At 38.0% G+C, this 17,069-nt stretch overlaps 1 protein-coding gene across 9 annotated transcripts in view; it reads right to left on the reverse strand.

Annotated features, from left to right (window-relative positions):
• The window catches only part of PLEKHA5 (pleckstrin homology domain containing A5), a 253,986-nt gene that overhangs the window by 15,941 nt on the left and 220,976 nt on the right, over window positions 1–17,069 (reverse strand). For 6 of the 9 annotated variants that reach the window (XM_047787454.1, XM_047787453.1, XM_047787462.1 and 3 more), the window contains 5 exons: window positions 5,686–5,787; window positions 3,854–3,965; window positions 2,431–2,477; window positions 1,470–1,658; window positions 281–398 (listed from right to left, as the gene is read on the reverse strand). In XM_047787454.1, the coding sequence (XP_047643410.1) occupies window positions 281–398; window positions 1,470–1,658; window positions 2,431–2,477; window positions 3,854–3,965; window positions 5,686–5,787 (568 nt within the window). The remainder of the gene's footprint in view (window positions 1–280; window positions 399–1,469; window positions 1,659–2,430; window positions 2,478–3,853; window positions 3,966–5,685; window positions 5,788–17,069) is intronic. The other 3 variants (XM_047787463.1, XM_047787456.1, XM_047787458.1) reach the window with 1 other exon arrangement.

Genomic DNA, 17,069 nt, shown 5'->3' on the forward strand with positions numbered 1-17,069 from the left:
AGATTATAAAAAAAACTGACTAGTGGGTTATGATCAGAAATTATTTTTCTGAAAAATCCCACATTCTGCCATCTTTGTCCTAGCAGAAAGAGATGACATATAATATATACGGTTTATGGGTCATGTTTTCCTCCCACTATATGAAAATTTCTGAATTCAGAAACTCATCAAATTCCAAAGGTTTCAGATAAAGGACTCTGAACTTGTATATATCAATATATAAACTGAATTTATTGCTAAAATGTCTAAAAAACACGGGAGATATATTTCAAATGCTAACCTTTGACGGAAGATTCCATTTCTGAAACAGGTTCTGATTTTTCTTCTCCATTAGACTCATCAACTTCTGCCACTGTTGTTAACTCTGGTTCACTCTTGTAGAGTCTATAATCTGGACCCTTGAAAGACAGATATGCAATTACGGAAAAAAAAAAGCCCAAAATCTGTCAAAATGTTGACTTCTAAAGACTCATAATCTAACAATTAAAAGCCTCAGCCAGCTATCTTGGGTATAACACAATTTATATATATAATCAGGGTAGAAAAAAAGGATTAAAAGATTTTTAAGCAGTCTATCTTTTGCTTTTAAAATTAAAAATATTCCGCTTAGGAGTTCCTGTCGTGGCGCAGCGGAAACGAATCCGACTAGGAACAATGAGGGTTCGGGTTTGATCCCTGGCCTCACTCAGTGGGTTAAGGATCCAGCGTTGCCATGAGCTGTTGTGTAGATTGCAGATGTGGCTCAGATCTGGCGTTGCTGTGGCTGTGGTGTAGGCCGCTGGCTACAGCTCCGCTTCAACCTCCATATGCCGTGAGTGTGGCCCTAAAAGGACAGAAAAGACAAAAACAAACAAACAAACAAAATATTCCTCTTAGGGACAAAGTCATCAGAACATTTAGTAAAACTAAGGTCTGAAAATAACTGCATGAATTCAATCAGCCCTACTCCTTTTTTACCTCATTCTCTCCTCCTCGCTTATTACATTTTACATTTATTTATTTAGTCCCAAACTTCTTTTCCCATGGGTAATGTCTCCCTTCAGCAATGTCCATATCCTCTGTTTTCCTAGACTGAAATGCCTACATCCCAACCTTTTTCTCATTCCCGGTAAGAATCTTTTTCTTTCCGGCTTCATTCTAATCTAAAGATATCATTTTGCCTCTAATATCCTGAAATGGTATATGTAAAATATGGCTCCTTAAACATATACAAAGTAACTACTTTATGAAAAAAAAATCCATGAAAAACAAGAAACAATGAAATATCATTAAAGTTGTGAAAATATTACAAAACGAGGAATGATAAAACTAAAACAGGAAAAACATAAATGATAATGTTATATCTAAGCAAAAAATAGTGCTGGCTAAAAGTGCTATAATCAAAAAAAAAGGTTGAGTGTAATATAAATTAAGTTTGAAAAATGAGGGCAGGTACAACTGATGATTCTGTGGCTACTGCAGCCACTTACACAGTGAGATCCATTTCTTGGATATCCTTGAACTTGGTGAATCTTCTTTTCTTCGGGCAGATGGACTGGGCCCCTGCTATAACAGAGCAAGGAGCTGCTATCACTGGGCAGAGGGGGGATTATGGGAGGCTGCTCTGTAAAGTCATAGGACCGAGGAAGTGGAGGACGAGGTGGGACTACTTCCTCTTCCTAAAGATTGTAGAACAGTCACCTTATTTAGATAAGCACATTGAATTAAGTATATCTAAATTCTTTGCAATGGTAAGTTAACTTAAATTCACTTTAATTAAAGGGACACTGCCAAGCCGAAAGCCTCAAATCAAAAGGTAAAACCGAAAAGGTTTATGATGGCCCATAGCTGAGTTTTAAATTTGGTTGCACTTAATTTTTTCTGTAACACACAGGTTAGCTTTACTCTGAAGCTCAACATCAAAACAAATATATGAAACTATACTGTATTTCATTTTAAAAATAGAAGGGAAGAATTCATTTTAAAAATCTTTTTTTGGGTAATTTTTAAGAGAAAAAATCTTTTTGATTGGCTTTTATACAAAATTCAAGACCACAGATGCTTTTCACTAGGTTGACAGTATCTCTTTGTATATGTAACTTCTTTATGGTATGCGATACACAGCCAACTTATCTATCAGTCATCCTACACATTTTACAAAGCATACAAAACAATATAAATATTCAAATTACTTAGGTTAGAAAAAGTATGACAATGCCAAAGTTCTAACACAGATCAGAAGTAGTGATTCAATTTTTTACATTAAGAAAAGGGAAGAAAGACCACATTTGTTAGAAGCACCAAATTACTGAAACAGCAAAATTTCAAGATTAAAACAGTAACTCAAATGTATTTAGAAAACATCTTTGTTATGAGTAGAGAAGATCCTAATTCATGTTTTAAACACTTAAAATAATTAATTTATAGTTATGCAAACAATCCAAAACTTACCTCATTTTTGTACTTAACTGTTGAGAAAGGCTTTGATCCTGCCATACCTGTTAAAAGAATTCGTAACATAATTACTTAAACTAAGCATATCTTCCTAAATTTACAGAAAAAAGGAATAATTTCATTTCACTTATTTTAAAGGAAGCCCTCAGTTTTGAATCCCTCATTTATTAATGCTCTCAGATTTTTTTTTTTTTTTTTTTGCTGCACCCCCAGCATGTGGAAGTTCCCAAATAGGGATAGGACTTGCACCACAGCAGCAACCCTAGCCACTACAGTGACAATGCTGGATCCTTAACCCGCTGTGCCACAAGAGAACTCCTATGTTCTCTGAATTTAAAACCATGTACAGGAGTTCCTATTGTGGTTCAGTGGAAACAAACCCAAATAATATCAGTGAGGATGAAAGTTTGATCCCTGGCCTCACTCAGTGGGTTAAGGATCTGGCATTGCTGTGAGCTGTGCTATAGGTCACAGGCATGACTTGGATCTGGCATTGCTATGGCTGTGGTGTAGGCTGGCATCTGCAGCTCCGATTCAATCCCTAGCCTGGGAACCTCAATATGCTGCAGATGTGGCCCTAAAATGACCAAAAAAAAAAAAAAAGTACATTAAAAAATACAAACCAAAATATCTAATTTAAGTAAGAGTATGGGGAAATGAGTTTTCTCAAGTACTGCTGGTGTAAGTAATACTGGTTTGATATAATCTGTTAGGAGAGTAATTTGCTTGTGGAATAATATGTGCATATTTTCCACTTCTAAGAATCCTTTAGTACTAGAAGGTATGTTTATTATATATGCAATATGAGTTCCCTGATGGCATAGCAGTTAAGGATTTGGTGTCATTGCTATGGTGCAGGTTTGATACTCAGCCTGAGAACTTCTGCACCCTGCAGGCATGGCCAAAAAACCCCAAAACTTATGTACGTAATAATGTTCATTATTACATGGCAAATGACAGAAAAACAAAACAAAATGAAAAAAAACAAAGAACCAACCAATCAACCAGAAACCTGGAAGCAACCTACCTGTTCATCAGAACTGCAATGAACAAATTATAGTTCATCCGTACAATGGATTCTTACACAGCTGTTATGATATTGTATTGTTAAGGAAGAAATAGTGTATTGATGAAAAACAGCATTTCCTGCTGTGGGATAAAACTCCCCAAACCAAAATACCGTGTGAGTTTATAATTAGAGACACAAAATGATTTATTTTTTTTTGTGGGCGTGGTTGGTAGAAATTTTGCTTTCTACTTTATATATAAACTTGGGGACTGATTCAATACTACAAAGTGCCTGTTTTCTAATGTCAAAAACCCATTAAAATAACAAGAGAAAACCCAATTCTATGTGTCATTCCACTTAGATATAATACTATGGTCAATTAGCGCAGAATAAAAGACGAAGCCATCGCACCTGTTTCCGCAGAGCCTCTCTGCTGTTTGTGTTTACTCAGTCCTTCCATGACATCCTGAATTCTCCACAGTTCTTTCTGAATTTGCGCACGCTGAATTCCTGCTGATTCAGTCTATCAGTTAAAATGGAGAGACCACATACAAGGGAAAAAAAATCATTATACAGTTACAAATTCCATTAATTACATATTTAAAAAATGACAACTGCTGTGGATTAAGTTTTGAGAATATTTAATATAATCTGTGTGACCTTCCCAATTTTGTAATGTTAGTGGCAAAGACAAAAGATAAAAAGCAGAGAGATAAAAAATTTAATATTTCAGACCTACATAGACATCTTTTCAATAAACAATGCCTTGCATTATTTACAATTCCAGGAAGGAATACTGATTAGTTGGGACTTAGAGTGGGAAACCTCCCCCCAAAACTAGAACCAACAAAACAACACAAAAACATTCACAAAAGAATAGAAACTCACAATCTCCAAATTAAACAAAATATTTTTAGGGGGAAAAATAGAAAGTATTTTAGCCTCAAGTTCTAGAACATAAAGACATGCCAAAAAAGAAGGAGAGAAAAAGAAAGGGCAGTTAACAAAATATATTTTGGAGAGTTTTGACTGATAGAGTTAAAAAAATGTATATGCAGGACAAATGTTCAGTTTTGGAATTTAGATGTATTACTGCCATGTTATTTCTATCCTAAAGTTATATCTACTTTTTTACCTCTGATGCCCCATTTTACATCCTTAGGCTCTAAATGAAGCTAATATTAGACCATAGCAGTAAGATTCTAATAAAACCTAGGACCCTTATTGATAAATAGGAAAACATCAAGTATCACTTTTAGGAATGTAACTTTAAAAGAAAAAAAAATAAAATAAAAGAAATAGGTAGTAAGTACAAAAATGTCCCATTACTACAGTCCTGAGATGTGAAAGGACTTACTGATAAGGACTTAAAGGGAGGGAATAGAAACCATTAAAGTCAGATAATTGTACATATAGAATACATATCACTTTTACAATAACTAAAAAATATATACATATTTCATCTATCTGAAAGGTGGACAATGAAAATCTCATTTCAGTTTTATTTTGCACTTCTCTGGCTACTGTGACATTGACCAACTGTTCAAACACTTGTTAGCAATCTGAGTTAAATTTTCTATTAATTAAAACTATTCATGTTCTTTGTCTATTTTTCTAATGCTCTGTTTCTCCAAATCAAAATAAAGTTTTTCTTTTGCAAATCTAGATAGTAACTTGATGAATTTTTAGAGGTCAAATTTACATAGGGTCACAAGCATAAAGGGACTTTCATTATTTTCTTAAACATATATATTATCTCCATTCCTCAGAGCAACACTTTAAGACAGGAATTATTACTTGTATTTTACAGATTAAAAAAATGAGCACCTGGAACTTGATCTCATATCTACCTATTCACAAAACTGGATTCTTTATGCCAAATGGTGAGGCATCTTTCTCTATTCTAAAAATGTTATCAGTCAAGATAATAGGCTAAATACAGATTGATAAAAGAGAGATATATTGTAGAATGGATAATTCAACACTTCAATGACAAGTGACATAGTTAAGCTAGGAGCACAGAACACTCTAGGGCTCACCATGTGCCAAGGAAAAAAAAGAACTTTTAAACAATGAGGGATGGGCATTTTTGTAAGATTACTAGCATTGAAAGTATTCAAACCCAGGTGTTAGAGAGCCAATTATGCAATAACTGTTAAGAGCATGTGTGAATCTAACAAGGTGGACTGTATAGTACCAATCAAAACCAGGTAAAACAATGCAAAAAAATTACACTTCTGTACCTGAACTTCACCAAGGCGATCTAGCTGTTCTTGCATCTGGTTCCTGGTAACAGTTACATCATATTCTAACTTATCATATTCTCTCCATGCTCGTTCCAGCTCCTAAAATCAAAGAGCTTTATTTACTTCAGTGGAGAAAATGTGCTGGTATGTTATCATTTGTGTAGTTTATAATGGGCAAAATAAAAAAATTTGTTAACTCATTTTCCTTTATTCTTTTTTTCTCAATTCAAAAAGAATCTACTGGAGTTCTGTTGTGGCTCAGCGGTTAAGGAACCTGACTAACCGTGAGGACGCGGGTTCAATCTCTGGTCTCACACAGTGGGTTAAGGATCCGTCGTTGCTGTGAGCTGTTGTGTAGATTGCAGACATGGCTCAGATCCTGTGTTGCTGTGGTTGAGGTGTAGGCTGGCAGCTGTAGCTCCAACAATGACCCCTAGCCTTGGAACCTCCATATGCCACAAGGGAGGCCCTAAAAAGACAAAAAGACAAAAGAAAAAGAATTTACTGAGCAACTAAATTATTTATTATTGTGCTGCTGCTGTACTCAAACTTACTAAAAACAAAAACAACCCAAAACAAATAACCACAAAATTCAGACATTTCTGAGAGTGGTATGAGATTAAACTGATAAACTAAGGGCAGGGCCTATATTTGATCACTATTTTGACACCAGTTTCTAGTGTGGTGTTGGCACACCAACAAATATTTAATGCTGTTGTAAAATGAATTAGTAACTAAGAAGTTTCCTTGGTCAGGGATTTGTTGACCCAAACTTCTCTGAGTGAAGCTCTCCTAGGAAATATCAGTTTAATAAAAGCAATAGTTTTGGGACAAGAAAGAGGGTACTGAAGGTAGAAGAGAGGTTATTTAAAATATTCTCCTGGCTTAAAGTCACTTTCAAAAATGTAGGCAATGAAAACTACTTTTACAAATTAAAATAAGTGTTGAAATTTGGCCATTTGGAATAATTTTTTTTTTTTTTTGCCACACCACTGCATGCAGAAGTTCCTGGGCCAGGAACTGCACCAGAGCGGTGACCTGAGCCACAGCAGTGACAATGTCAGATCCTTAACTTGCTAGGCTGCCAGGGAACTCCTGGAATAATTGATTTCTGAATTTAAGATGTCTCCCTATAAGCAGGTTTTACAATGGATTATATTTTTTTTAAAAAGCAGAGATAAACCACTAGAGTTTTGTTTTTGTTTTGCTTTTTAGGGCCACACCTGCGGCATATGGAAGTTCCCAGGCTAGGGGTCTAATTGGAACTGTAGCTGCCAGCCTACGCCAGAGCCACAGCAACGCGGGATCCAAGCCGTGTTTGTGGCCTACACCACAGCTCACGGCAACACCGGATCGTTAACCCACTGAGCGTGGGCAGGGATCGAACGGGCAACCTCACGGTTCCTAATAGGATTCGCTTCCACTGCGCCACAACAGGAACTTCTGGAGTTTTTTTTTAATCACTTCTTTATTAAAAATTTAAGAAGTCTGGGAGTTCCCGTTGTGGCGCAGTGGTTAACGAATCCGACTAGGAACCATGAGGTTTCGGGTTCGACCCCTGGCCTTGCTCAGTGGGTTAAGGATCCGGTGTTGCCATGAGCTGTGGTGTAGGCCGCAGACTTGGCTTGGATCCTGCGTTGCTGTGGCTCTGGCGTAGGCTGGCAGCTACAGCTCCGATAGACCCTTAGCCTGGGAACCTCCATATGCCAAGGGAGCGGTCCAAGAAATGGGAAAAAGACCAAAAAAAAAAAAAATTTAAGAAGTCTTTTAAGTATGTTTTATAATGAATTAAATTTTAAAAATGCAAAGGGATAAAGGGTTAAAGATTTTTATTTCATCTATATTGTGTAGCTATTAGCCTCCTTGCTTGGCTTCAGCAAACTGTTTTTACCTGAATAAATAAGGATAGTGATCTCCTTTAACAAAAACTGCTCCTGGGAGTTGCCGTCGTGGTGCAGTGGAAATGAATCTGACTAGGAGCCGTGAGGTTGCAGGTTCGATCCCTGCCCTAACTCAGTGGGTTAAGGAACCAGTGTTGCCATGAGCTGTGATGTAGGTCGCAGACACGGCTCGGATCCCATGTTGCTGTGGCTCTGGTGTGGGCCGGTGGCAACAGCTCCGATTAGACCCCTAGGTTGGGAACCTCTATATGTCACGGGTGGGGCCTAAAGGGACAATAGACACACACACACACACACACACAAATCCTTAACTACCCCCCCAAAACAACAACAACAAAAAAACACTGCTCTTGAAGTTCCCATTGGTTCAGTGGTAATGAACCCAACTAGTATCCACGAGGATGTGGGTTTGCTCAGTGGGTTAAGGATCCAGCCTTGCTGTGAGCTGTGATATAGCTCAGATCTCAATTCAAACCCTAGCCTAGGAACTTCGATATGCCAAAGGTGTGGCCATGGTGGAAAAAAAACCTAAATAAACAAACTCCCCAAACTGCTTCTAACCTTATCTTCTAATTTATGTACATCACAAAATGCAAATTTACATACTGGGTCTTTGAAAGCTTTAACGAGGGTAAAATGCGGTTAAAAGACCTAATTCCAATGGTAGCCCCGCAACGAAATGAGATGGGCTCTCATTTTCAACCTCTCTTGTAGAAAAGCTCAAGGTGAGACCAAAGGTGCTGTAGAGTCATCTAAGTACAAGAACATTTTAGGATGGTGGGAATTCTTATCTTTCTTACAGAAACATGTGAAAAATAGAGATTGAGAGGTAAAGATTACTAATATTCTAGGGGTAAGAAACACAATACACTTTTAATTTTCCTAACCTGGTAAGTTCTACCATTGCGAGTTGGCCTGAGTCCCATGATCCTGCTGGGCTTGTTTCTACCTTTGCCTCCGGGCTCCTCCATCACTATTACAGGTGGGTAGTAACACTAATCAATGCGGAACAGCAAGAAAAGAGGCAGCACAGGCACAACATCAGCCCTCCTAACACCTGGCTGAGTATTTCATTAAAGAATTTAGTGGCTTATACAAAATACAATGTTAAAATCTTTAAATAGGACATTACTATTCTTTGTCAAGAAGATAATATAAAGGTGCACTAAGGCAATTAAAAGGGGTAATGACTTGCAAATATACAATTATCTTAAAATTACAGGCACAAGTCAGGAAATATGCCTGTGCATTCAATAAAAACATGGACTTTCATGCCATACATTTAAAGAGAATGAAATAAATCCTGTAATTTGCAACCACATAGATGAACCTCAAAACATTAAAAGAAGCCAAATATTAGGTACTATATGATTATACTTTTATAAAGTTCCAAAATAGGCACAGCTAATATATAGCTTAAAAGTCAGGTAGTGCTGTTTTGGGAAGGAGGCAGTCACTGGGAAGGGAGTCTCTAGCATGCTAGTAAAATTCAATGCCTTAATATGGAAGTTAGCCATATCTGTACACTTAATCTGTGTACTTTTCTGAGAATATGTTATATTCTAACGAAGGTTAAAAAAAAATTTTGCGTGCATGTGCAGAACTGCTAGAGGGATGGCAGAAAACTTTTAAATGTTTTGACAGTCTAAAGAGGTGGAATAAATAAATTTTAACAGTGGTTATTTTCTTATAGTCTGTACTAAGACAAGACTCGGACACTGTATGGGAAAAAAAAAGCCACACTTCAAGTGGGTCTGCAACATTCAGATGCAATGAAATCCCAGACTACCAAAAAAGATGAATGACGATTTTAATATCTAACTACAGAGCCACAGCAGCCAGATATTGTGGTTTTTATTAAGAAGGGATTAGGACTGATGATTCATTTCCAAATTTTTAATGTAATAAGAACGTTTCTCGACCAGAATCAATGACAATTTATATATATAAAAAAATCTACCTATGGGAATAGTTACACAATATGATACATATAAATGTAAATATAATTATATTATGCCCAGAGCTAACAGAGAGACTGGTTTGCCTCTTGTCTTTTTTTTTTTTTTTTTAGGGCATCACCCGCAGCACATGGAGGTTCCCAGGCTAGGGGTCTAATTGGAGCTATAGCTGCCAGCCTATGCCAGAGCCACAGCAAAGCCAGATCTTAGCCCTGTCTGTGACCTATACCACAGCTCACGGCAACACCGGATCCTTAACCCATTGATTGAGCCCAGGGATTGAACCCTCAACCTCATGGTTCCTGGTCGGATTCATTTCCGCTGCACCATGATGGGAACTCCTGGTTTGCCTTTTAAATAGTGTTCCTGAGTACTTATCTAAGAAATGTTAATTTACTGTTCTACTTTTTATTTAAAAAATGGAGCACAGGCTTTGATAAGGAATTGGCAGTAGACTTTTCTGTTTGAAAATGTAGATGGGGCAATACTATAGATCTAGTGTGATCATGTATTAGCTTCTTAAGATCCAGTAACTCTTCAGGTTTTTTTTTTTTTTGGTCTTTTTTTTTCTGTTGTTTTTTTAGGGCCGCACTCGAGGAACATGTAGGTTCCCAGGCTAGGGGTCGAGTCGCAGCTATAGCTGCCAGCCTACGGCACAGCCACAGCAATGCCGGATCCAAGCCGTGTCTGTGGTGACTTACACCACAGCTCACAGCAACAATGGATCCTTAACCCACTGAGTAAGGGCAGGGATCGAACCTGCAACCTCATGGTTCCTGGTCTGATTCGTTTCTGCTGAGTCACGATGGGAACTCCTTCAATTTTAAATGTTACAGATTAATGTCCACTACTAGGCCTTGGAAAATTAGCATACTGCAATATTTAAACTTACCATTATATTTGGGGTATTAGGCACAAAAAAGTATTAATTTTGGCCACTACCACCCAACCATAGCAATTCTGTCAACTAGGTATTAGAAGCAGTTGATTTTTGAGATAAATCAAAATAATTTTTACCTTCATGATGTAGAAATTTCACAGCATAGATTTTAAGAATGTGCTTGGTAATTTGAATAATTTTTTGTTTGTTTTTTGTTTTTAGGGCTGCACCCTCGGCATATGGAAGTTCCCAGGCTAGGGGTCGAATTGGAGCTGTGTCCATAGCCACAGCAACAGATGATACGAGCCTGTGACCTACACTGCAGCTCATGGCAACACTGGATCCCCAACCAAATGAGTGAGGCCATGGATCGAACCCGCATCCTCATGGATTCTAGTCAGGTTCTTTTCAGCTACACCACAACGGGAATTCCTTGAATAATTTTTTACGAAAGCTTATGTCTTTTATGATTTTATACTTGCCTTAGAATATAATTTTTATTTGCACCTCAAATAAAAATCACTAATTACTAAGCACATGACATATCTCATTGTGCTATCTAATAATGCCTACTATATTGACTTTTTTTTAAACCTATAAAGATGTTACAAGAGACCAAATTCAAACTGTATAAAGTGAGGTTCAAATGTATATATAGCTGAATCACTTTTTTTGTACAAGAGAAACTAACAAAACATTTTATTTATTTATTTATTTATTTATTTATTTACTTACTTACTTATTTATTTATTTTTGCCATTACTTGGGCTGCTCCTGCAGCATATGGAGGTTCCCAGGATAGGGGTCGAATTGGAGCTGTAGCCACCGGCCCACGCCACAGCCACAGCAATATGGGATCCGAGCTGCGTCTGCGAACTACACCACAGCTCGTGGCAATGCCAGATCCTGTCTGAGTGAGGCCAGGGATTGAACCTGAAACCTCATGGTTCCTAGTCAGATTCGTTAACTACTGAGCCACGATGGGAACTCCTAACACAACATTTTAAATCAACCATTCTTCAATAAAATTTAAAAAAATGAAAAAAAAAGTGAGGTTCAATTAAATCAGGCATAGTTACAGAGCTATCTTTATTTTAAATTTCTAGTTTATCATAATTTAGTCATTCTACTTTTTGGACTACTTATAATCTTTAACTCAATGGCTATTTATAATTTTAACTCATATACATTTAGTGTCTCCTCTAACCTTCTCTTTGAAACAAAACAATATTCTATCTCAAAGAAAATGAGATGCAATATTTACTTTTTATTTACAAATTGAAGATTTAATAAATTTTTATAATTATAAAAATTAGAACATAGGATAAGATTTTTAAAAAACACATATTATAATGCTATCCTTTTGTTAGCATTTTTGTGGATTTTCTTTTAATCTTTTCTTCCCATATACAATGGAAATTTCCAAACATAAACAAATGTAGCCCACTAACACCCAAATTCAATAGTTATCAATCAATACATGGCCAATGTGATTTCATCTATAGCACCCATATTCTACCCCTGCGGGATTAGACTGAAAGCAAACACCGGCATTATATAATTTAATTTATAAATATTTCAACATGCATTTCTAAAAAAGTAATGAAATAGAAAAAATGGGCAAATTCATATTTATTTATTTATTTAAATCATTAACATGTAGTGTATTTGTTTAAAAAATATTTTTAACTATAACAACTTCCCTACACCCCCTCTATTCCCTTGCTACTCATTTGCTGAAGAGAATGGGTCTCCTGTTCTACAGAGTTTCTCCTATGCTAGATTTTGCTAATCGAATTCCTGTGGTATTACTTAGCATGCTCTTCTGTTTCCTCTATTTCCTACAAACTAGTTAGATATGGAGGCTGGCTGAGACTCAAGACTTGACTTTTGATTTTCCCAGCCTCACAGGTGTTGCTGCAGCACATCCTGGGGCGTATCACACCTGGCTGTCTCCGTTTCTGGGGATGTCGTACTGTAATCACGAAATAGCCAGAGTATTTAAAAACCATCTTAAAATCTTTCAAAGCATATTCCATGACAGTTCATGGATGTCGACTGAGCTGCTGTGAAACATTATGTTTTGCTGTGACACTCAGAACGAGACATTTACTGTGCAAACTTCTCCTCAAGATGGTTCATTTGTTCTTCTTGGCCCCTTTAAGTTCACCCATTCTAGTTTAAAATCTCCATTTACTCATGGCCCTCCTATGCAGATCTGGTTTAGAACACAAATAAGTTTTTAAAAAATTCAATCAAAGTATAGTTGATTTACAATGTTGTGCCAGTTTCCGCTGTATAGTAAAGTGACTCAGACATACATATATATACATTCTTTTTTATTTTTATTTTTTCTTTTTAGAGAAAAATAAAAAATCTGCAGCATATGGAAGTTCCCAGGCTGGAAGTCCAACCGGAGCTACAGCTGCCAGTCTACGCCACAGTCGTAGCAATGCCAGATCCAAGCCATGTCTGTGACCCAGACCACAGCTTACAGCAATGCTGGATCCTTAACACACTGAGCAAGGCCAGGGATTGAACCTGCATCCTCATGGATCCTAGTTGGGTTCGTTAACTGCTGAGCCATGACAGGAACTCCTACATTCTCTTTTTAAAATATTCTTTCCCATCGTGGTCTATCCCAGGAGACTGGGTACAGTTTCCTGTGCTATACAGTAGGACCTCAATGCTTACCCATTCTAGATGTAACAGTTTGCATCTACTAACCCCAAATTCCTAGTCCATCCCATTCCCATCCACCACCCTCTTGGCAACCATGTCTGTTCTCTACATCTGTGAGGCTGTAAAACTTAAGTAAATTTAATGGGAATCGATACATAATGTTTATTCACTGTGTAACCTTGAGCAACTCTCTGTGTTCCAGTTTTCCATTTTCAACATGGTAATAATAGTACCCTTGTCAAAAGATTATTATGTGGCTTAAGTACTTGTAAAAGCACTTGTAATGGAATCTGGCACCCAATAAATGGCTCCAGAAATATTCAATGATATTTACTATTATTTCATTTATTGGTCCTATATAAATGCATAAGTCATCTGCCAACATTATTCAGGATGACTGGGGGCCTTTATACTTGTTTTCTGATGTCTGAAATTCCAACTGTGGATTTCTGAGTAAGAGAATCGAGATTTGATTCCAAGCTTCAGAAAGTACAAATTCTGTGACCACATGGTTAGTGAAGTCGAGTAGAAAAGTACAGAAGCCCTGGAATTAAAAAAGTCCTTCAGTGGGTAATGAACCTGACTGGCATCCTTGAGGATGCGGGTTCGATCCCTGGCCCAGCTCAGTGGGTTAAGGATCTGGCATTGTCATGAGCTGTGGTGCAGGTTGGAGACACCCAGCTTGGATCTGCATTGCTGTGGTTGTGGTATAGGCCGGCAGCTGCAGCTCCGAATAGACCCCTAGTCTGGGAACTTCCATATGCCGCACCTGTGTCCCTCCCAAAAATGAAAAGAAAATGGAGATAACAATATATGTACACAACACAGAAATACAAACACATTTTGCCGCCATTCGTAGATGAGCCCCACATTCTCATCTAAGATATGTGAATAGAGTCTGCTTTACCTGGCTCCTTGAGTTGTTGAAAAGAATTAAAGAAGCACCTGTTGAGTGGATAAAGCATGAGAATAGTTCTTGTATAATTACATTAGACAAAGCCTAATGTAATTCCTCAAGAAAGGTGATTGTAGTCAATGTTTTTTTTTTTTTTTTTTAATGTCTTTTCTAGGGCCGCACCTGAGGCATAAGGAGGTTCCCAGGCTAGGAGTCTAATCAGAGCTGTAGCAGCTAGCCTACACCAGAGCCAGAGCAACGCCAGATCCTTAACCCACTGAGCAAGGCCAGGGATCAAACCCAAAACCTCATGGTTCCTAGTTGGACTGGCTAACCACTGAGCCACGACGGGAACTTCTGTAGTCGATGTTTATCCCCTTTACGCACCTGATTTCAAGGAACTGTGGTTCAGTCCCACTTGTGCCAGTGTTTGTGGTAAGTTACCTAAGGCGATTTGGAAATGTGGGTGAATTATGGGCCCTGGTGCAACTTTGACCAATGAATGATAGGTAACCCAGTCTCCCTGCCTCTCAGTGGGAAATTCTGAAATATTCTGCTCATTTTCCTCAGAGTTCCCAGGGGGATCAGACCCCTCTTGCCCGCAGGGGTCACCAACTTAGCAGTGCAACTTCTACTGGCTTTTTTCAAACTCCCCCTCTCATTATCCACACTCCCAGACTTCTGTTGCCTGGAATCATCTCCCAAATAAACTTTCTGAACCCAGGTCCTAATCCGAGGCTCTGCTTTCAGAAGAAAACCCAAACTAAGACAGTGACACACTTTGAGGTATAACTGACAGTTATAACAATCTTTCTCACTAATCAGGCTTAGATAAAAAGAAGTAAAGGTGAGGAGAGCACTCAAAGGCAGTCTGTGCTTAAAGCATGTGTGTGTACTGGGTGTGGCTTAGGAAGAGGACATGCAGCATCAAGAATTAAATCAAACATGGAGTTCCTGTCGTGGCTCAGTGGCAATGAACCTGAGGAGGATGCGGGTTTAATCCCTAGTCTCACATAATGGGTTAAGGATCCCGCATTGCTGTGAGCTGTGGTGTAGGTCACAGACGTGGCTCGGATCCTGGGTTGCTGTGGCTGTGGCTCTGGGCATAGGCCAGCGGCTATAGCTCTAATTCGACCTATAGCCTGGGAACTTCCATATGCCACAGGTTTGGCCTTTACAAAAAAAAAAAAAAAAAAAAAAAAGATCAAACACAAAGGGGACATTACTTTGCATGTTAACCTCATGTTAATCCTAGCTGTAATATCTTAGTAGCCAACCAGTTGAGAAGATGTTCTCAGAATCAAAGCTTTGATCTATGGAGGCCTTAATGTTATACACCACTTACATCTTTTATACCTCAGGACTTGGATTTGAATCAGTGCCCAAATCAGCTGTGAAAGAATCAGAGGAAACCTTTGGGATTCTGCTGGCACAAATGTGATTCAAATTTAAATCTAATCAACATCCATTGAGTGCCAACCATACGTCTAGTATACTGCTATAAATGCATCACTTATAGCCTTAAGCTACGAATGTGAATGTGTTTACATAAAGGCACAAGTAACACAGTTTGTATTCTATGCATTGACATGTCTTAGAAGAACACACTGAGGGTTTGTAATGACCACTGAATGATGCTGAGGGTAGAGGAAAAAAAAAAAAACAACAACCCAGGAAAGTGATTATATGGGATAACAACCATAAAATGAGATACTCAACACATGATTAATTTCTTTGAACACATTTTGATAAACTTCCATTAGGACTGGGGTTATCTTGGGATGCAGTAAATTCTGAGCCTACTGATAAAATTTAAGTTACTAAACCTATTTGTTAAGGAAAGAAATAACAGTTCAGTCGAACACGGTACACTATCCCTAGAACTTTCTGTGACAGACACCAAATCATGTAATAGTTTCCAACCTAATTCTGATTTGACTCAGGTTGTAACAGGGATACCAAGCTTAGCTTGGCACCAACAGCTTAACCCCTTTCCTTTTCCTATCTCATAATCCCCACTCTCTATTTCTTGCTTCTCTAAACATATTCCCCACATTCTCATCTCTGGGCTCTGGTTCAGAGTGTTTTGCCCTACATGGACTACCCTTCACTTCCCGGGTCTTCCAAATCCTACTCATCACTGACTAAATGATTAGTTCCTTGTAGACAACATTTTAGGTTCATATAGTTTCTTCCTCCTCCTCTTCTGCTTTTTTTTTCTCTTTCTCCTTTTTAGGGCCACACCTGTGGCATAATGGAAGTTCCTGGGCCAGGGTTCAAGTCAGAGCTGTAGGTGCTGGACTATGCCACAGCCATGGCAACACCAGATCTGAGCTGCATCTGCAACCTACACGGAAGATTGCGATCCTGGTCCTTAACCCACTAAGCGAGCTCAGGGATCGAACCTGCATCCTCACAAACACTGAGGCAGGTTCTTAACCTGCTGAGTCACAATGGGAACACCTATGATGATATTACAAAAAGCCATGTAGATCTAAGTCTTTAGGACTATGGTTAGAAGACCTGGATATGACCAATAGGCACTGCATTTATTAGTTTTGTAACACTGGGTATATCATTCAGTTCAATTATTTATCACATTTATTTATTTATTTATTTATTATTATTCCACTTGCAGCACATGGAAGCCCTTGGGCCAGGGATCAAATCTGAGCTGCAGCTGCCCACCCACACTGCAGCTGTGGCAATGCTGGACCCTTTTAACTCACTGTACCCGGCCAGGGATCAAACCCATGCCTCTGCAGCAACCCATGACATTGCAGTCAGATTCTTAAACCACTGTGCCACACTGAGAACTCCTCATCACATTTTCAATGCATCTACTAAATGCTAGAGCTACAAAGATAAATGAGATATGGTTCTGATTTCAAGGAGATTACAACTGAAAGAATATTATATTCTCAAAAAAATCTATAAACATCACAGTATAATTAAGAGAATTAAATGAGATAATAGAAATAATAGTATTTTTTAAAAGAATAGTTACATTAACTATAAAGTACTTAAGAATCACAAAAAAACCTTTAAAAGCATGGTGTATTCCT

This window comes from Phacochoerus africanus, chromosome 7 (genome assembly GCF_016906955.1).
Source record: "Phacochoerus africanus isolate WHEZ1 chromosome 7, ROS_Pafr_v1, whole genome shotgun sequence".
Taxonomy (NCBI): Eukaryota; Metazoa; Chordata; class Mammalia; order Artiodactyla; family Suidae; genus Phacochoerus; species Phacochoerus africanus.